The 22,205-nt window shown below is 40.2% G+C and overlaps 1 protein-coding gene across 6 annotated transcripts in view; it reads left to right on the forward strand.

Annotated features, from left to right (window-relative positions):
* Positions 1–4,328: 4,328 nt before the first annotated feature.
* YLPM1 (YLP motif containing 1) overlaps positions 4,329–22,205 on the forward strand; it is a 75,672-nt gene continuing 57,795 nt past the window's right edge. For 3 of the 6 annotated variants that reach the window (XR_012002249.1, XM_026008604.2, XM_026008606.2), the window contains exons 1-4: positions 4,329–5,430; positions 14,917–15,153; positions 16,205–16,384; positions 17,360–18,354. Coding sequence is in view for 4 of the 6 variants with exons in the window: in XM_026008604.2 (XP_025864389.2) it covers positions 4,555–5,430; positions 14,917–15,153; positions 16,205–16,384; positions 17,360–18,354 (2,288 nt within the window). In the remaining 2 variants the exon portion in view is untranslated. The remainder of the gene's footprint in view (positions 5,431–14,916; positions 15,154–16,204; positions 16,385–17,359; positions 18,355–22,205) is intronic. The other 3 variants (XR_012002250.1, XM_026008605.2, XM_072762044.1) reach the window with 1 other exon arrangement.

Consider the following 22,205-nt stretch of genomic DNA (forward strand, 5'->3'; position numbering starts at 1 on the left):
GTGTATTTTCAATGCATTTTTGAAGTAATGGATACAGCCACCCCCAAGTGCCAGGTTCTCCTAAACTCTGATCCTGGGAATCAGGATTTTCACTCCTAAACTGGGCATGGTTACAAGGACTGGCTACATGTTAACTGGGATTACATATGAACACCCATGGGTTTCTTTAGGATAAAATGAGAACATGACTCTGAAATAGGGAGGGAAAGAAGCACTAACATTGCCAAGATTAGGCAAGACCAATCTTAGATACTCTTAAGTTTAGACATTTTCTACTCAAAATCCTGGGTAATGCCTACCTAAGGAAGCATAGGTCCAATAGGAGACAATCTGACTCCAAATCCTGTTGTTTAGAGCAGTACAAGCTGCAAGAGCTAGCAGATTTTTATTCCTCAAAATGGCATGTATGCCATCAGCCAATCGGAATATGGCCTCAAACCACTAACCAATGAAATGCCACCCCCTCCTCCCAGCCCCCAACCAAGTCCCCCTAGCAACAGCAAGAATGAAACATAACAAGAAAGAAGTACAGCTGGGTTATAAACCTAGACCAGAGAAGACTCCTGCAAGTTGACTTTGACAGCACTGACAATTAAGAGCTAACCCTCTCTGAAGTCTCCCACACAAAACCTTTTGTGTGATTTATGCTTTAATTCATCCCTTAGTTCATTTTGAATAGGAGCACTTTATATTTTTGTTGCGACTTCTTTCATCCTAGATTAGTAAAATCCATCTCTAAATACTTGGTCTGGGGCTGGTCATACAATGTGAAATCAGTTTCACTAAAATGTCTTGAGAAGAGCATTATACATGAGGCCTCTTTTCAATAATTTTCTGGTATCTAGATAGGGGTTCCATATCAAAGTTTTGTTTTTGTTTTTGTTGTTGTTGTTGTTGTTTAGTTGTGTAGACTAGAAGGTTTGAGTGGACAACTCTGTTAGTTCACAGGGAGTAAGAATCTAGAGGCTAGGATTTTCTATAGCATCTAAAACAATTCCCAATTGGGTCTCTATCTTGAAACAATGAGGGGAAAGGTGTTATCTCCCACATAGGTGCTGAAAGATCCGTCGTTATTGAGGGATGGAATAGAGGACAGGACAGCTAGAACCTACCAATATCAGGTGGGAAAGGAAGAGATGAAGAGAAACCTTTCCACTACCCCCCACCTAATCTCATCTTTCTCTGTTTTCCACAACTATCACTGTTCTCCTTCCCACCTATTTTTAACTTAAAAAAAAAAAACAAAACTGTGAAGTACACCATACAAATGGGAAAGCACAAAGGATAAACACACAGTTTCAATAAGTTTTAACAAAGCAAATATTTGTGTAATTACTATTTGGTTCAATAAATGGAACATTGTTAGCATTTCAGAAGCCCTGCTTGTACCCCTTCCAGCCACTACCCTTTCCCTCTCCCCAAAGGCAACCACTAGTCTTACTTTTAACATAATTTCCTTTTGCCAATTTTTGAACAACATGTAAAGCCAATTGTACACTATTCTTTTGGAGTTCCATCTTTCAAAAGTTTCTTGGAGGTACATTTATTGAATTAAACAAGCAGAAAAGTGCATAAATCACAAGTGGTAGAGTCGGATGAATCTTTCACAAGCAAAACATACCTATGTAACCAGTACCCAGATCAAGAAACATAACATACCAGCGGCTGCCTTTATGCCCCCTTTCAATCACTATCTCTTCACCCCAAGGGTAACTACTATCCTAAATTCTAACATTACATATCAGTTATGTCTATTTTTGAACTTATGCATGTGAAAACATGCAGTACATACTTTTTTGCATAGCTTCTTTTGTTCAACAATATGTTTGTGAGATTCACCTGAATTGTCACATGTGGTTATAGTTTGTTCATTCTTATTGTTCTGTATTCCATTGTATAAATGTGCCACAATGTCATTATATATTCTAGCATAGGTGGACACTTGGGTTACTTTCCAGTTTTCAGCCATTACAAGTAGTGGTACTATGAACATTCTTGTACATGTCTTCTGTATAACATATACATGCGTTTGTCTTCATTATATGCCTAGTAGTGGGATTCCTGGGTTATAAGCTATGGGTCTGCTCAGCTTTAGTAGCTACTGCCAAATAGTATTTCAGAATGATCATCCTAATTTACACTTCAAGGCACCCCGGGTGGCGCAGCGGTTTAGCGCCGCCTGCAGCCCAGGGTGTGATCCTGGAGACCCAGGATTGAGTCCCATGTCGGGCTCCCTGCATGGAGCCTGCTTCCCCCTCTGCCTGTGTCTCTGCCAATCTCTCTCTCTCTCTCTCTCTCTCTCTCTCTCATGAATAAAAATCTTTAAAAAAATAAATAAAACGAATTTACACTTCCACCCTCACTGTATGAGAATTCCATTTGTTCCACTCTTTGGCTTGCAATTGCATAACTCCAATCTCTGCTTTCAGCATCATATGAGCATTCTCTCTGTGTGTCTGGGTCTTCAAATGGCCATCTTTTTATAAGGACACTAGTGGTGGGGTGCCTAGGTGGCTTGGTTACGTGTCTGCCTTTGGCTCGGGTCATGATTCCAGGGTCCTGGGATTGAGCCCTGTGGGCTCCCTGCTCAGTGGGGAGCCTGCTTCTCCCTCTCCCTCTGCCTGCAGTTCTCCCTGTTTGTGCTCTCTCTGTCAAATAAATAAATCTTTTTTAAAAAATGGACAGTAGTCATATTGGATTGACCCTACTACAAATATGATCTTAACTAATTACATCTGCAACAGCCTTATTTCCAGAGAAAATCACATTCTGAAGTACTGGGGAATAGGACTTGAACATTTTGGGGGGTGGGTGGAATACAATTCAATCCATATCAGCTGTGATTGGTAATGAACATCTGTTGTTGATCCTAGTGGGAAAACTTTGAACTTTTCACAATCAAGTGTGATGTTTGCTGTGGTTTTTAAAAATAAATACTCTTTATAAGATTAGGATGTTCCCTTTTATTTCTGGTTTGCTAAGATTTTTTAAAAATTGTGAATGGATGTTGAAATTTATCATATTCTTTTTCTTCATCTAATGAGATAACCATCTCATATTCTCCTCTAGGCTATTAGTATAGTAATTTACATGCATTTTTAATATTTTTTCAAGAGAATTTCAATAGAAAATATTAAAATTATAAGTAAGTGGGATTTATGAGTTGGACAATATTCTGTTTCTTTTTCTGTTCTCTTTTTGGGAAAAGAAGGGGTACAAGGGCAGGCATCTGACCTGGCCCTAATGTTCTGTTTCTTGATCAAGGTGCTAGTTACATAATGTGATTGGTTTGTGAAAATTCGCTAACCTGAAAACTTATGATGTTTAGTTATATGTATATATGTTATACTTCAACAAAAAGTTAAGAGAAATGCAACTGAATTCCTACTTGCGAATGAAAACGCCTTCTGAAAGACACTTAGATGCCCCACTTTCCACTCACATCTGCCTCCTAAGAGAGGTGAAGATCTGGGTTGCTAAGATGGAAGGTCAAATCTTTAACTGACACACTGACACACTTAATATTCTCAGAGTTAGGTAGTGTTGTTGTTGTTTTCCTTTCCAGAATTCAGAGTGTATCAGCTTTGTTTTTCAGTGATCCACTCAAGCCAAAGTTGAGTTTTACGTTGACAGATTGGATTATTTTCTAGGTCACCCCCTCGGGACAATCGTTGAATCTGATTTTGCTATCTTTGCTTTAGCTGAGATTCTCCAACACGAATTTTTATGTCTTGAGTTATTCTAAAGAATTCCATTCCTCACCTTTTACAATAACTGCAGATGTTATCTTTCATGTAACATCTGCAGGAATTGGCGTATCTATCTCCAAAATATTTCTATTCTTCACAGATTTGTTCCGGATTATTATTATTTTCTTTTTTTGTTGGTTAGAATTGAATTAATTCTATTCATTTAATTTGAGGAGAACTGGCATGTCTACATTTTCCCCTCTTTTCATTCAGGATCATGGTAAGCCTCTCCATCATTGCAAGTCTAATTTACTCCCCTCGGATATGATTCCGTACGGTTCTGTAGTTTTCTTCATATACATTCCACATATTTATTAGAGTTATTCCTACTTGTTTCATGGCTTTGCTGTTGTTGTTGAGATTGTTGCTATTGTGAATGGAACCTTGTTTTTTTTTTTTTTTTTTTCATTCAAAAATGAGCCCGTGGAGCGATAGGATCTCTACCACCCCTTTCAGCTCTGAGACTCTATGGTTCCTCGGTTCTATGAGAACATTCTACTCGCACGTACATTATCCGGACCGGAAGGAAGATGGCAACCGAGAGTCGCCAAGGAAAGGGTCGCTCTATCTTGCCTTTGTTCTCCTCTCGGTGGCTACTGCGCAGGCGTAGTCGCCCCAGTGTCGTCCCCGCCTTCCCGGTCGCGGGCCCAGCTCGGTAGCGCCGGCGCACTGGCGCGCTCCGTTTACACGCTCCGGGGCCTGTAGGCGCCGCGAGTTCCGGCTGTCGCCGTCGCCGCCGCAGCTCCTGGAGGTCGGTTGCGACGAGTAACGGCGCCGGGACGAGCCCTGCGCCGCCTTCTCCGATATGTACCCGAATTGGGGCCGGTATGGCGGGAGCAGCCACTATCCGCCGCCGCCGGTCCCGCCGCCGCCACCGCCGGTGGCGCTTCCTGAGGCCTCGCCGGGGCCCGGGTACTCGAGCTCGACGACTCCCGCGGCCCCCTCCTCCTCGGGCTTCATGAGCTTCCGCGAGCAGCACCTGGCGCAGCTCCAGCAGCTGCAGCAGATGCACCAGAAGCAAATGCAGTGCGTGCTCCAGCCCCATCACCTTCCTCCGCCCCCCCTGCCGCCCCCGCCGGTGATGCCGGGGGGCGGCTACGGGGACTGGCAGCCACCGCCACCACCGATGCCCCCGCCACCCGGGCCGGCCCTCAGCTATCAGAAGCAGCAGCAGTACAAACACCAGATGCTCCACCACCAACGAGATGGGTCTCCTGGTTTGGTTCCCATGGAGCTGGATTCCCCCCCTGAATCTCCCCCTGTACCGCCGGGGTCCTATATGCCCCCGTCCCAATCTTACATGCCCCCACCTCAGCCGCCACCCTCGTACTACCCCCCGGCCTCGTCCCAGCCCTACCTGCCTCCCGCTCAGCCGTCCCCTTCTCAGTCCCCACCTTCCCAATCCTACCTGGCACCCACCCCTTCTTATTCTTCCTCTTCCTCTTCCTCGCAATCCTATTTGAGCCATTCCCAGTCCTACTTGCCCCCTTCTCAGGCATCTCCTTCCCGCCCCTCCCAGGGCCATTCTAAATCCCAACTACTAGCTCCACCGCCACCGTCCGCCCCTTCTGGGAATAAGACAACTGTCCAGCAAGAGCCTTCGGAGAGTGGGGCCAAGAACAAGAGTGCTGAACAGCAGCAAGCTGCCCCTGAGCCAGATCCCTCAACAATGACTCCACAGGTAAGAAAAGCATATGCCTGAGCCTCATCTTTCACCTAAAGGGCCCTAAGTGAGCAGGCCTCAGGGCTTTAACCCGTGTTTAGGCTAATTCCAACACAATGAATAGCTAATTTACACTCCAAAGGGTTCCTTAAGAGTCAGAAGTCTGACACCCCAGCTTTTCAAGTAGCTAAATGTAGATTATTAAAAGAACAGTTGTTTGAAGATGTTCCTAACGTCCACGGAATAGTGGGGTGGCTCAAGAGTTACTTCTTAGGTTTGTTCTTTGGTTCCCTTTGACCGACCTCCTAGATTTTGTTGCTTTTGCAAAGAGCTTTGTTTTAAAATTGTATTTTAAACTCAAATTTCCGTTTGTGAGGCAGCATAGAAAAGAGGCTTCCCAAAGGGTTGATACTTGAAATGTATACAAACCTTTTGACTAGTTAGCTTCTTTAAACAGGTATTTAGGGGCCACTGATAGCTTGTCAGCTTCGTGAATTACAAAGTGTTAGTAAATGAAGAAGGGAAATCTTGTTCTTATCAGGAGCATCCTAATTATACTTATAGACACATATGCAATACATAGGAAGTCTCTTCATCTTTGACCTTTTTGGGAGTCTCTTGGTTATTTTAAGGAATGAACCCATACAGCCCTTTCTCACATCAAGTTTTAAGACATAAGCAATTTGCTTACGGAGTGACTTGTTACCATTCAACTGCCTTGGAATTTGGCCAAGGTGAAAATAAGTTAGTGATACCTCTTCCTTCATGAGAGAGCCATTCCTCTAAACTTCTGTTTTAAGTGATGCTTCCTACAGAGCAAAGACGGATTGGATAGCAGTAACTAATGAATTCCTCCCTTAAGAAAGAAGATAGAACTCGCAAGTAGAATAAATAACTTGTTATGATTTCTTAACATAGACACTTTGAGCAATTACTAATCTACCTTAGATCCCCTAAGTGAAAAAAAGAGTCTTTTAATCTACAGACTCAGATTTATATATAAAAGATTTTCAAAAGATAGGTTGTGGTACTCTAATTTTATAGTGGTTGAGCATTAGAAATTAAGAACATACGCAAGTTGTTTTAGGTAAGCCAGATGTTGTACTTGGCACATCATCAAGAGAAAACGCTTGTGATGCTGAAGTGAAATAGGAGAATAAGGGATTCTGCTGGTTTACACCAAATTAGTACCATCCTACCAAGTTATTTCCCCCAGATGCCTCTATTAGAGAAAATTTCTGTCCCCATTCCCAACGCATTCCCAGTGCTTTGTTGTCAGCCTCAGAGTTAGTCCAAGTCAAAGTACAACATCAATATATTCCTCTCTACTAGACTTTTTCTGGCCTTTTAGATAGACAAATAAATTGTTTTTGGAAGGAGGGGAGGAGGTATCTGACCAGTCATTAATACAAATACTTACATGAACACTGGTTTGCTGGTTTTGCTTTTCTTCTGCCTTTGTACTCTTTTCTATATTGAACTTCCTTCAGTACTTTGAGTATTCATTGCCTCCAATTCTTTGGTGACAGCCAGAAAAAAAATGGAAGATGAAGCTTGAGAAGTATGTGGGCCAGACCAAGAAGGGCCTTGTAAGCTTGTTTAGGCTTTCTTATCTCTGTCTAGAATTCCTCCCAATTTCCTCAACCTCCTCTTCCTGCCTTATAGTTGTATTGTTTTCAAGGTACATCTCAAATATCAGGGTCTCAGTAAAGCCATCCCTGAGCTCACCTATCTGGTTGGACGTTTTTCAGATTGTAAGTCCCTTGTAAACAGGGACCATCTCACTCATCTTTTTATCCTCTGTAGCACCTAGGACAGTGCCTTGCAAACTGTAGGCTCTCTACAAAGATTTGTTGAATAAGCTATAAGAGTTGTCATGTTCTAGACTTAGGATACTTTGGCTTATTAGATTACACAGGTTTTCTTCATACCAGTGCTGGTCTCTGACAATGAACCTTTCTGCCAATTTATTATTTTTTGGTTCATATTTTAATTTTGGAATATGTTGTTAGAAATTTTTATGGCAAAAGATGATAAACACAAAAGTAAAGAAAATGGTATGATTTCTCCTATAAACCCATCAATCAGATTCAACAACTATCAAGATTTTACTATGTTTACTTCACCTATGCCTTTTTTTAATTGTTGCTGAAATATTTTAAAGGAAATCTTTGATCTCATGTCATTTCTACATTCTTAGTCATGGGTTTGTTATTTATTTTTTTTAATGGACCTTTTCTTAGGTAAATACATTATAACACCTACAAAAAGTAACAGTTTCTTTGTATCATCCATCTAATTACCTGCCCATTCAGATTTCCCCTATTGTCTTATCATACTAGTTGGAGTTAAAAATAATTACTTGATATCATCCATGTTAACATTCCCCAATGGACTCAATCATGTATTATTGGTTTATTCAGATTTTATCAGGATCCAATGTAGACATTGTGAGCAGGATCATTCTTTGTTGTGGAGGGCAGTCCTTGGCCTTATAGGATGTTTAGCAGCATCTCTGGCCTGTCACTACTAGATGTTGGTAGCAGCCTCCAATGGGAAACAAAAATGTTTCCAGGCGTTGCCAAATATCCCTTGGGGTTTAAAATCACCCTCCATTGAGAACTGATCTAGATTAATCTCTCCTATTCTCTTTTCCAACCCCATGCCATTGAACTTGATGAGAAGTCTATCTCAGTTTTGTATAATATCCCACATTCTGGATTTGTCTGCTTACTCATGGTTCTTATCATTCGACTTGTTACACTCTTTCACGCTTCTGGTAAACTTGGAAAGCTTAGACTTAAGTTCACCTTTCTTTTGACAAGTATACTTCATTACCAGGGTGGTGCTGTGTACTTCATTTGTATTCCATCAGGAGACACACAATGCCTGGTTATTCCACTATTAGCGGAGCCAAGATTGATCAGTAGGTAACAATAGTCTGGTCCCTCCATTGTAAAGCTTCCCATCAATTTTGCCTCTAATGTTTTTTTGTTTGTTTGTTTTAAGATTTTATTTATTTATTCATGAGAGACACACAGAGAGAAAGAGGCAGAGACACAGGCAGAGGGAGAAGCAGGCTCCATGCAGGGAGCCCGACATGGGACTCGATCCTGGGTCTCCAGGATCAGGCCCTGGGCTGAAGGCGGCGCTAAACCGCTGAGCCACCCAGGCTGCCCTGGGTTTTATCTAGTGACTTATCCACTGATAGTCTTTGCTTGAGTAAATTATTTCTTTGTTGAAGGTTATAACATGGTGATTTTTTTTCCTACCATTGCTTCTACATTTACTATATGGAATTCTGTAAAGAAAAACTTTCATTAACTGATTAGGACTACTTAATTGGAGATATAGTTGGTATGGGAAAGATAGGATAAATGCTTAATATTCTTCCATTTAATTTCTAGTTTTCAGAGTAAAGCATTGGTGATTTAATGGAATGTGTCATTTTGAAGAATTAATTTTCTGTGTATTTAAAGGGCTGGCTAGGTAAAATGCATACTAGCCAGTTTTTTTTCATAAAATGTGACTTCATTTATCTTTTAGTTCTCAAAACTTACATAAAGCTCTTGACTTTGATTAGAATTTTTAGTCATTAAAAAAAAAAGAATTTTTAGTCATTTATTTGATATCCAAGTACTTATTGAGTAGCAACTATGTGCCAAGTGCCGTGCTTAGCTTAGTACCAGAGTTGAAGAAAATAGACATGGTTCTTGCTCTCACTGACTTGTCCCAATGGGAAGAACAAGACATTTAATAAGTCATTATGAGGAGTGCAAGGTGCTGTGGGATTATAAAATACACAATATCACTAGACTATTTCATGAAGAATGGGTTTTTGTTTGTCTTCTAGTTTTAAGCTCACCATTGTATTTACAGTGTCTTACTCAGGGTCTAGCACATAGTAGGTGAAGAACAAAATTTTTTTTTTTTAATTTGTATTTATTTATAATAGTCACATAGAGAGAGAGAGAGGCAGAGACACAGGCAGAGGGAGAAGCAGGCTCCATGCACCGGGAGCCCGATGTGGGATTCGATCCCGGGTCTCCAGGATCGCGCCCTGGGCCAAAGGCAGGCGCCAAACCGCTGCGCCACCCAGGGATCCCAAAATTTTTTTTTTTTAAGAACAAATATTTTTAAGTGATTAGTTATAGTTGAGAGCTGTAACCTAATTGAAGAGGCCTTCCTTTGTAAGTGATATTTAAGTGAAACCTGAAGAATGAGTAGGAATTAACCAGATAGCATTCAAAGTAAGGCTTCCTGAAAGCTCCAGGTGAGAATGGTAGACACAAACCAGATCAGGGAGGGCCTATGAGGATTTTGGGGCAGTTGGAAGCCAATGAAGGATTTTATATAGTCGAATGTGACAGATTGGCATTTGTGAAAGCTCATTGTGTTTGGTGTGTGGAGAGTGGAATTGAGAAAAGCAAGGATGATTTATAGAGAATACTTAATAGAATAATCCAGACAAGAGATAACAGTGGCTTGGACTTGGATGGTGACAGAGATAGAAGTGGAAAGACTGGAGAAATATTTGTGTGCTAGAACCTAATTGGAGATTGAGTAGTAGCAGAGAGGGAGGTGTCAAGGATGATTCCTGAGTTTTTGGAGTAGACTGCTAGGTAGATGGTTGTCCCATTTACTAATAAAATAGGAAAACCTGGAAGAAGAGGAAGAACAGGTCTGGGGATGATGTGAAAGGATGAGTTCAGTTTTAGACCTACTGAGTTTGAGGTCCTTGAGCCACATGATTCCAAATGGAGATGTTCAATAGGAAGTTAGCTATAGATAGGTCTGGAGTCTAGGAGCGAGATCTTGGAGACATGACAGACTTGTGAGTCATCAGTATAAATATGGTATTTGGGGCACAGAAATGGATGAGGTCTCCTGAGGTATGTGTGTAGAGTAGGGATAGAGTTTAAAGGATGTTAATCCGAGCCCCACAGAATCTCAGTATCTAGGGGAACCAACAGAAGAAAGACCAAATGGGTAGATGAAAGTCAGGATAGTGCAGTCCCGCGGAAGTGCAAAGAGGACTGTTTCTAGGAGGAGGGAGTGCTCAGCTGTAGCTGTAGCACCACCACTGACAGGTCAAGCAGGATAAAGACTTTGAGTTATCTTTTGCATTTACTGACATGTAGATTATTGTTGACCTTGGCAGGAGCAGTTCATAGTGACTGAAGCCATATTGCATTGATTTGAGGAGTGATGGAAGGTGAGGAAATGGGGATGGTGAGTATAGACAACTCTTTAAAGAAGTTTGACTGAAGGAGAGAGAGAGAGAGAATGAGGGCAGGAGCTGGAGGAAGAGGTTGAAATAGAGGAGCTTTATTTTTTCATTTTTCTTTCTTTTTTTTTTTAGATGGGACTGAGATTATCTGGTGACTTTAATTCCTGCAGTAGAATGTAAACCTCAAAAATACTGAAAATAACTATGTTTTAAATAAGTCTAAAAAATGGAAAACCAATTCACTATTTTGCCAGATTCTCCCCACCCATTGCTTTAGGATGTAAGACATAGGACATTTAGTGTTATAGGCATTTCCAATAACTTGGATAGGAAAGGCAACCTTCCAAAATTAATCTCTAAAACATCTCTCTCTCTCTCTCTCTTTCTCTCTCCATCTCTCTTCCTCCCCACCTCACACACTCTTTGCTTTTTACATTACCCTGTTTAGAAAATCATTTAGTACCTAGTTCATTACTGTACTATAGCAAGTGGTCAGTTGATGCTTGCTGAATAAATTAGCATCTTTTTAATAATGATATTTGTGACAAGTAGTTCTTACATCCTTTTTAACTCTCTTCATTCAGTCTCTTTGAGTGTGACATATGCAATGATTTTCCTCTATCTATGAATTAACATCCCATGTGAGATGGGAGTTGTCTGATATGATGGGGCAAATGGAAAAACTGGCTCTAGGTTTGCTTTGGCTTCATTAGGAAGTCCAGGCAGGTTTTATTCCTTTCTAAAACAGAAATCACTTTTCTCTTGGGGACACTGAAGACATATATGAATGATGCTCCTTTGTAGAGCTTTAAAAATGTACCAGAGCCTAGTCTTAGAACTGAAATAGATCTGGTTTCTGCTTATTGGATTCGTATGAAATAGAAATTGACCTGTAGTGCATACTCTCAGCAAATCAACCAGTATTTGAGCTCCTAACAAGGTTCTTAGCCCTAGGCTAGGTCTAAGACAAAGATGGGAAGCATTGACAATAAGGTGGATACATACAAATTGATCAAGAATCTAGATCTGTATAGTCTTCATGTGTGTAGCCATTGGCTTCTAGTTTATGAAAGATGGTTTGCATCTTTGTATCTTTTAGTGATGCTTTCAAAGCAACTAAAAACTAAGGGAAGCTTCTAACTTCTACTTGAAAGAGACTGGGTTTATTAATTTTTTTAAGCTGAAAGATAAGCCTGTTGCTATTTTCATAAAATAGTAAAAGAAAGTTGAAAATGTTTTAATGGTACATTATTGTCAATTATCATGGCCTGTGTGCTGTTTTTTTTTTTTTTTTTTTTTTTTTTAAATGTTCAATAGAAAAGGTAATTACATCTCTGGAGCTGATGATTATGTGCATGGAAATTAAAAACAGAATAACTCAATCATGACCCAGACTTCAAGATGCAGGTAGTGAGATGGAATTTTTTCCTCCCAATGGTTTGGAGCAAGTTTCAGGTCATAGAAATAAGTGGCCTAGAAGGGAAGTCTTCGGTTGATCAATAACTATTTATTGACATTCCTCCTGTGCTCCAGCTCTGTGCTTAAGCACCAGATAGGATATAAGAAAAGCATGAGACAGCTCTCTCCCAAGAAAATTATATTCTGTGAGTAAAAAAACAAATAATAAAACATCATAGTGAGAAAAGAGTATATTGTATATGTCTTATATATTTTGTTTGCCTGTGGGAAATTGGAGAGGATGTACACTAAAATATTAACAGTATAGAAAATCCTGGCTATTCAAGGATAATAAATCCCAGTGAATCTAAGCAAAACGAATCTATTTAACATAGGGACCAAAAGTTTCGTGTAAAAAATAAGTAAAATTTATTTTAAAAATTTAACTTGGGACACAACCTTTAAAAAACAGAGCTCAAAGTCATAAGGAATAGCTGTCTTAGAATGAACAAAGAATAGTGTTGATTTGGTTTATGTACTATATTTTTTATGACAAAATTATATGGCAGTATTATATATCATCTTTTATTTTGGTTTTGGATATGTTGAAAAATGTAGGAATTTATCAGTTTTTCTATGGGCTATTTTTTTTTTTTTTAAATTTTACCTATTTATTCATGAGAGACACAGAGAGGCAGAGACATAGGCTGAGGGAACAGCAGGCTCCCTGTAATGAGCCTGATGTGGGACTCAATCCTGGGATCACAACCTGAGCCAAAGGCAGACGCTCAACCGCTGAGCCACCAAGGCATCCCTCTAGGGGCTATTTTCAACCTTTGATATTCGTGTCATTCTCTTTTGCAGTTCCTATTATAAAAAATGTGATTGTTAACTGGCAGGATTTCTGTTAGATCCTCAGCTATCAGTAATGAGTTCCAAAGCTCTCCAACATCAGTTTCATAAAATCCTGCATTCTTATAATTGTAGTAGAAATACATGCTGTTGTTAATTATGGAAGTATAAAAGATGGTATGTGAGTGAATATTTTCATGTTATGACAACTTTTTCCTTATGCAACCTTGTAACCATAGGGAGTTATATAATGAATGCTGGGAAAATGAAGATCCTGTAGTTATGTCTGAGTAAAAAATTTTTACTCAGATTTTTTTTAATTGATTTTTTTTTAAAGATTTTATTTATTTATTCAGATAGACATAGAGAGAGAGAGAGAGGCAGAGACACAGGCAGAGGGAGAAGCAGGCTCCATGCCAGGAGCCTGACGTGGGACTTGATCCCGGGACCCCAGGATCACGCCCTGGGCCAAAGGCAGGCGCCAAACTGCTGAGCCACCCAGGGATCCCCTTAATTGATTTTAATTCATTAGTTATCACTTATTTGTATAGTTGATTCTCTTTATTTGAGGTATTTGTGTTCCATAAAGTTGCCAAGAACGTTGAATTAGTGAATACTAACCCAATGCTCCTAGGGGAATTACAGGGTTAGGTTTCTGTGAGTCTTTGGTCTCATTTTCATCAACCAGTTAATACATAACCTGTTTTATATGTGCCCCTGTTTAATGACACCTTTAATATATTTTGTTGATTCATTAATATTGAACTCAAAGCCAGCAGCATAACGCATGTCTGAATGAAGTTTATCTAACATGTAGATTTTCTATGTGAAACATATCACAGGTTTCTTGCACTTAGGAACACTAGACAGCACACCAGCCTATGCTTGTGGCCATTTTAAACAGCAAAGTCACCAACAAAAAGCACAGAAATCTGAAAAATGTGTTCCTAAATAGACTGTGAAAAGCACACTTATTTACAGTATAAGAGCTAAACAAAAAGGCAGACCATATCCTTGTTCTGTAACAGCAGGAAATGTGCAAGTCAGGCAACTCAGATTTTTCACCACTCCACTATGCATGTCCACAAATGACAGCCAAAGTTTCCTGAGTATTGATTTTGGAGTTAGAAATAAACTTTAGCAAGTAGGCATATTTGCAAATATAGAATCCATGACTAATGAGGATCAGCTGTATTTTCTAATTATTTCTTCATTAAAGTTCTTATTGTAGTTTTTTTCAAGTAGAAACACAAAACAAGCTTTCAGAAAATTAAAGTACAATATAATTTGGAGGACAAAGCTGAGACTTTTAAAATGAGTAGAATTCTAAAAAAAAGTATATTCTCATTTATCTGTATAGAGCTGGGATACAACAGGTGTTTAAAAGAGGAAAGAGCACCAAAGGAGAGAGAAGTCAGAGAAGGGACAGAACTATTTGGCTATATTCATTACTTACAAGACCCCTTGGATAAATCTACCCCAGCTAATGGCAGGCTCAAAACAAGCAGCTGTAAATACTAATAGGATTTCCTCTGAGCTTTTTAACATTTTTTTAAGTTTCTTTTTTTTTTTTTTAAGATTATTTATTTATTTATTCATGAGAGACACACAGAGAGAGGCAGAGAGACACAGGCAGAGGGAGAAGCAGGCTCCATGCAGGGAGCCCGATGCAGAACTCGATCCTGGGACTCCAGGATCATGCCCCGGGCCGAAGGCAGGCGCTAAACCGCTGAGCCACCCAGGCGTTCCTCCTCTGAGCATTTGTCAAAAAGACTGCTCTCACTTCCAAAAGTGTGTGGTAAAAGAGTAGAGAAATGTGTTGAATTAATATGTATGGTTTAACTTAAATGTATATGTTTGGGGGAGGAATTGAAAGATCTTGTTTACTTGTCTTTCTCAGTCTGGCTTTGCCCTTTCCTACATATAGACAGATAAACACAGGTACAAACGCAGGTCTCTATCAACACCAAGTTGCAGATATATAGGATTTTTAGTTAAAATTCTTAAAACGCTTTCTGTTGTAGGAACAGCAGCAGTATTGGTATCGGCAGCACCTTCTTAGTTTGCAGCAGCGGACAAAAGTGCATCTGCCAGGTCACAAAAAAGGTCCTGTCACAGCAAAGGATGCACCGGAGCCGGTAAAGGAAGAAGTGACTGTACCTGCAACTAGTCAAGTACCAGAACCCCCTGCATCGGAGGAGCCCCCATTACCACCTCCTAATGAAGAGGTACCACCTCCTCTCCCACCTGAGGAACCCCAGGTAACCATAAAACTAATTACTTGGTGTTTAATAAGTTGTTTAGCTTTTTTTTTCTGATTCGTTTATATAAACCTTTGTCAAAATAGATATATATTTTGATTTTTTTTTAAGTACATGCAAAATTCTGTTATGGAATAATCAGATAAATGCCTGATCAAGTTTAGAAAAGGCATTTTTCTCATGGTTCAAGTGAGTGAAGAATTAGACACTTCTGAATTAAGGCTCTCTCAGCACTAAAGGGAAGTCAGGGCGTTTTCATATTGGCAGCACAGGGCAGTAGTTATGAGCCTAACCTTCTGTTGTCAAACTACTGGGGCTGTAGTCGAGGCAGTGCCATTTGCTGGGGGTGACTCTGCACAAATTAGTTAGCCCGTGCTACAATTTCCTCATCAGCAAAATGGGTATATTCAAATAGTAGCTATCTTATAGAGCTATTGAAGCATTAAATGTGATAATCCTTGTCACTTAACATACTAACTGACACATGAAAAGTTCTCACTTTGGTCCAAAGATAGTTGTTCTCCCAAGAGCCTCTGTGGAATCTGTGAATCATAATGATGACATTGTAGTCTCTCGGTTAATGTGGGGGCACCTGGTTGACTCAGTGGTTGAGTGTCTACTTTTGCCTCAGGTTGTGATCCCAGGGTTCTGGGATCAAGTCCTGCATCCAGGCTCCCCGCAGGGAGCCTGCTTCTCCCTATGCCTATGTCTCTGCCTCTCTGTCTCTCATGAATAAATAAATAAAATCTTTAAAAAAATGGCTAATGTGAAAAAAAATATTTCTCATAGGATGCAGAGCACATAGCTATAAACTGACTCTTATTATTCCAGTAAAGACTAGAATTTATAAGCTCCTTTGTATTAGTATTCATGATCCACAGTAAGTAGAGCCAGATATTTTATCTAAACATAAAATAACTTTTCTCAGTCAGCCAGAGTGTAGGGATTCTGGACTTTATAATACAATACTTTAAAAAATATTCAGGTTGTTTGTTAATTTGGTTGCTGTTTTATTGCTTACATAAAAGTGTATTCTCTCTCTTATCTTTAGTCTGAAGACCCAGAAGAAGATGCGAGGTTAAAACAGTTGCAGGCTGCAGCAGCACACTGGCAGCAGCACCAGCAACATCGAGTTGGCTTCCAGTATCAGGGAATAATGCAGAAGCATACTCAGTTACAGCAGATCCTCCAACAGTACCAACAGATCATACAGCAGCCGCCACATATGCAGGCAAGTGCCTCCTCAGCTGACACATGGTGGGAAGTTGCCCCAAGTCATTTAAAGGAGTTGTTATTCCTGAAAAAGATTTAAATATAAAGAAGGAGAGAAATTAAATTAGATGTTTCCAAGGGGGTTCTGAGTAGTTCTCTGTCACATCACCATGAGTTTGGGAAGTACAGCTTTATGAAAATGCTGTTGGGAGGGCGGGGCAGGCCTAGTGGAGTCTTCTGTCGTGGAGTCTCTGTCGAGTCTTCTGTCCACCCAAACAGGTGTTAGAGGCCCATTGCTAAGAGTTTTAAGAACCTCAGATTCTTTCTTTTTTTATGATTTTATTTATTTATTTGACAGAGCACACGCAGGGGGAGAGGCAGGGAGAGGGAGAAGCAGGCTCCCTGCTGAGTAGGGAGCCTGATGTGGTGCTCCATCCCAGGACCCTGGGATCATGACCTGAGTCAAAGGCAGACACTTAACTGACTGAGCCACTCAGGTGCCCCAGAACCAAAGATTCTTATCATGCAGTTTCAAGTTGCCTACAAATCACTACAGTGACAGACAAGCAAAAATCCACCAAAAAGATCACAGCAACCACCACAGAAACCTAAGGAAATACACCATAAAAAATACTTGTCCTTCTTGTACCTTGAAGACACAAACTTGTGTCTGTATGTCCATAATAATCATTTTTCAATTTCTTAAAATTATCCATTGTAATATTAAAAGGTTGAAAAATAATTCTTGTTAAGATAGGTATTTGCTTTAGTGTTTAGTTACTTCTCCAACTCTGGGGCAACATAGAAATGAGTCAAAGGAAGAAAGAATGATTATCATTGAATAGATGTGACAAGTTTATCCCTTACTAGCCTACAAAGTCTTTAGTGTTTTAGTTTCCTAAGATACAAATGCCCTTGATTCCTTAATATTTTAACTTGTGATTAATTCTCTTATATGAATGTCTTGAAATAATTGTCACCCCTTTATTCGTAGACCATGTCTGTAGACGTGCAGCTGCGGCATTATGAGATGCAGCAGCAACAGTTTCAACATCTCTACCAAGAATGGGAGCGGGAGTTTCAGCTGTGGGAGGAGCAGCTCCATTCTTATCCTCATAAAGATCAGCTTCAGGAGTATGAGAAGCAGTGGAAAACATGGCAGGGACATATGAAAGCAACTCAGACCTATCTCCAGGAGAAAGTCAATTCATTTCAGAACATGAAGAACCAGTATATGGGGAACATGTCAATGCCACCTCCTTTTGTTCCATACTCTCAGATGCCTCCACCTCTACCAACAATGCCCCCTCCAGTATTGCCCCCATCATTGCCACCACCAGTGATGCCCCCTGCCCTGCCTACTTCAGTGCCACCGCCCGGCATGCCCCCCCCTGTGATGCCGCCTTCTCTACCCACCTCTGTGCCCCCACCTGTGATGCCTCCATCTCTCTCTTCTGCAGGGCCACCACCAGTTCTTCCCCCACCTTCCCTCTCTTCTGCAGGGCCACCACCGGTTCTTCCCCCCCCTTCTCTCTCCTCTGCAGCACCTCCACCTGTCTTGCCCCTCCCACCATTGTCTTTAGCCACACCTCCTCCGGGATTACCTCCCCCTGGGGTTCCCCAAGGGATACCTCCTCAGTTAGCCACAGCCCCAGTTCCACCAGCCTCCAGTTCTCAGAGTTCACAGGTTCCAGAGAAACCTAGACCAGCACTGCTTCCCACTCCTGTGTCTTTTGGTTCAGCCCCACCCTCAACCTACCATCCTCCATTGCAATCAGCTGTTAGTCCATCAGACCAAGTGAATTCTAAAGCCCCTCTGAGCAAGTCGACTCTGCCATATAGTTCATTCTCATCTGAGCAAGGACTTGGGGAGTCTTCAGCTGCTCCATCTCAGCCACTCACTGGAGTCAAGGACATGCCAGTGAGGTCAGGTGGACTGCTTCCAGATCCTCCTAGAAGCAGTTACTTGGAAGGCCCAAGAGGCCCAAGGTAGGTCTGCTTTTGTTTGGTTGGTTTGTTGGTTTGGTTTGGCTTTTTTGTTGATTTAGGCTGAGTAGGCCTTGGTGCTATATAAAAAGCTTTATTTATATGATTTTATATTTCTTTGTACTTTTATATACATTCCTGGTTTACAGTTAATAACGTTAGTATTGTTCACTTATTAGACACAACATAATAAAAATCTAGAAATAGTAACGTGCCCCCATTTCTTTGATGTCACTGCTTTTATCCTATATGTAGAGATTACACTCCAGGATGAATGTCCTGTTTTAGAGTAATGCTTATCAATGTCTTATAGACTTTTTAACTTCAACAGTAATATTTATTAAGTGTACTTATCTTTTTTGGTTTTTTCCTTGATTTGACAAATAACTGAATTGGTAACTTCTCTTTGTTAGAGAATATGCCAGCTATTGGAGGTAAAGATAAGTCAAATTCTAGTGAAATAAGGCAACAAAATTTCATGTAAGGGTAGATAACAGCTTTTATCCATTTATTCAGCAAATATTTATTCCTGCTCTGTGCTTATAGCAGTGAATATAACAGAGTAGACAAAATCCTCACCCCCATGGAGCTCATTTCCTATATATTTCCCTCAATTTGGGAGATGTTTTCCTTATGTCTGTACCACATTTTTATTTAGAAAAGCACACAGGAAAATTTACTAGTAATCTCTAACTTTTTTTTTGCTTTGCTTTTTTTTTTTTTTTTTTTTTTTGCTTTTTAAAAAGTATTAAATTCATTTTTCCAAGTTTGTAAAAGTATATTTTTCCCCAGTTGGCCTACATGTTAATTTTTCTATAGAAAAACGTCAATCACATTTTTTTGCCAATTGTAAATTGTAAGAGAAATATATACTTCTTATACTAAGTTTAGATAGTACAGAAAAATATTTTAAAAAGTGAAAGTCCTAATTCCGCCATTGAGATAATTATTTTAAAAATGTCATAAAAATGAGATCATACTGAGCATATTGTCTTGTAAGCTTGCTTTTTTGCACTCGTCAGTACATTGATTAGTTTTCTATCTCAGTGTCAGTGTATCTATATTAACTATTTTAATTTAACCTTAATTTTGGCTTTTGGAAACAAAATATATCTTTGATTTGTTCACCAAATTTATAACTCTGAAAACAACATGGCACAGAACTCTACCATCTTATAATGACAGTTATATTCTTGACAGTTCTCTGGAAAGTTTTTTTCTAGCTTTGAACCTAAATGTATTGCTACAACTTCTACCTGTTAATTCTAGGTCTGATTCTGTGGTGCAACACATAATTAACATGAACTCTCTGAGTGCCAGAAGCCTTGCCAGAAGCCATATATATGTTATCTCCTAGAGTCTTCTCAGCAACCTGTTAACTAGGCAGGTTCATACCCTACATTTACCCTTGACAGACTGAGGCTGAGAGGTTTGAGAAACTTGCTCAGCATCATGTAACTGGGAGAATAGAGCCTGAGTCCACACCCAATGGGAGCAGAGTCCAGGTGGTCCCAGAGCAAAAGCACTAGTTAAGCACTGTGTTTAATGCCATGATTAAGTGATATTCATACTGTGAGTGATTACAAGTGCATTTTGTAATCTTGATTTATTTGGCATGTGTAACTTTTTTATTAGAATTCCTGCTTATCTCTTGGATTAAGCATTGCCTTTTAGATCTGGTGACTAATTTGCTATCAGAAAAGTACATTCTTAAGACCTTGTGAAACATAGATTTTTCTGCTCTTCCCCCCCCCCCCCCCCCCCCCCCCCGCTTTTAAAAGATTTTATTTATTCATGAGAGACACAGAGAGGGAGGCAGAGACATTGGCAGAGGGAAAAGCAGGCTCCTCGCAGAGAGCCTGATGCAGAACTCAATTCCCGGACCTGGGATCATGCCCTGGGCTGAAGGCAGACACGCAACCACTGAGCCACCCAGGTGTCCCCCCTTTTTTTCTATCATATTAATGTTTTCTGTCTTTTGCCTACCAAATCTTGTTGTAAATTTAGGACCCATTTTAAGTTTTTTCTTACCTTATAGTTAATAATTTCACTGCTGGGAGGATCTTAGCAATTATCTAGTGCAATATCCCCTCTATAGCAATTCATATTTGTATTGCATTTTAGTTTGTCATCCTGGATCTTACATGTATTACCTTATTATTTTTCCATGATCTCATGAAGTAAACATATAAGGGAAGCTGAGATTTGGAGAGGTTATAAATAAATTGCCCCAGATAACATTGCTAGTAAATGATTGAGATGGAATTAGAATCCAAGGCCTTCTGATCCTTTTTTTTTTTTCTAAAGATTTGTTTATTTATTTTGAGAGCGAGAACAAGCATGTATGTGTGGTTAGGGGGCAGAGGAGTAAAGGGAGAGGGAGAAAGAATCCCAAGCAGACTCTGCCCTGGGTGTGGAGCCCACGTGGGGGCTTGACCTAACAACGGCCCTGAGAGCATGACCTGAGCCAAAATCAAAAGTTGAACACTCAACTGACTGAGCCACCCAGGCACCCCTGATCCACTTTTTTAAAGGTTTTATTTATTTATTCATGAGAGGCACAGAGAGAGAGGGAGAGGGAGAGAGAGAGAGAGAGAGAGAGGCAGAGACACAGGCAGAGGGAGAAGCAGGCTCCATGCAGAGAGCCCAGTGTGGGACTTGATCCTGGCATTCCAGGATCTTCACTCCAGCCCTTCCTGGGCTGAAGGCAGGTGCTAAACCGCTGAGCCACCCAGGGATCCCCCCATCCCCCCACTTTTTTTTCCTGATCCACTTTTGAGTTCATTTTACTTCCTGTGACAATTGGTTAATAGCCTCTGTTTGAACATTGGCACTGTGATAAGGAATACTACCATACAAGGTGTTGACAGTTTGCCGGAAAGCCTATTTGTGTTGAATCTAAATGTGTTGCTGTCACTTCTACCTGTTGATTCTAGATCTGCCTGTGTGGTGTAACACGTGATGGATTATCCTATCCTCCTTCTATAGTGAGTTCCTACATTTCTTTAAACACCACCTTCTTGACTCCTGCATCCTGTCCTACGTACTCTTCTCTGCCATCACAGAAACTCATATTCTTCTTTTCTTTTCACACTTATTTTGGTTCTAGCCTCCTGCTACATTCCTCACTGTCTTGCAAAGGGCCTTGGATTTGTCAGTCTCCTTCAGAATGAATGAACCCTTACTTTAGATGCAGGGAACCATAGAACCTATTACCACCTTTTTTATAAATAACGTATTGTGTAGCTGAACAAATTGCTTTTTTGGGCAGCACTGTCACAGTGTTGACTCGTGTTGAGCTTAACATCAGTTTGGCTTCCCAAGTCTTTTTCAGCTGTTATTAAGCCAAGTCTCTCTCATCCTGAACTTGTGCAGGATGTTTTTTGTTGTTTTGTCTTTCTCTAAGATTTTATTTTACATTTCATCTAGTTAGGTTTGGGCCAACATTCTAGTCTGCTGAAATCTTAATAAATGTTGATTATGTTGCTTTTAGATGTAAGATGTTCCTCTCCATCTTTTCCACCTGCAACTTTGATAAGGATGGGTTTTTTTGTTTGTTTGTTTTTGAATTGGATCCTGCTCACATTATCTACCCTGTTTTTAAAACCCTTCCCCAATCTAGCTTATGTCATTTCTGTTTCTATTACCTTTCCACTTCTTTTGCTCACTTAGTTTATATTGAGTGTCATTTCTGATGGTTGCCAGGGCATGGTTGTTTTTCCTCCTGTGTAACTAGGTGAAAAAAAAAATCAGTGAGAAGCTGGTAAATGAGTGAAAGAGACTGAGGTAGAAATAATCCACACTGTTAAGGAAACTTGTGAATTTTTCTTACTAGTTGAATTCGAGTTTGCTAT

The sequence above is a fragment of the Vulpes vulpes genome, chromosome 6, assembly GCF_048418805.1.
Source record: "Vulpes vulpes isolate BD-2025 chromosome 6, VulVul3, whole genome shotgun sequence".
Taxonomy (NCBI): Eukaryota; Metazoa; Chordata; class Mammalia; order Carnivora; family Canidae; genus Vulpes; species Vulpes vulpes.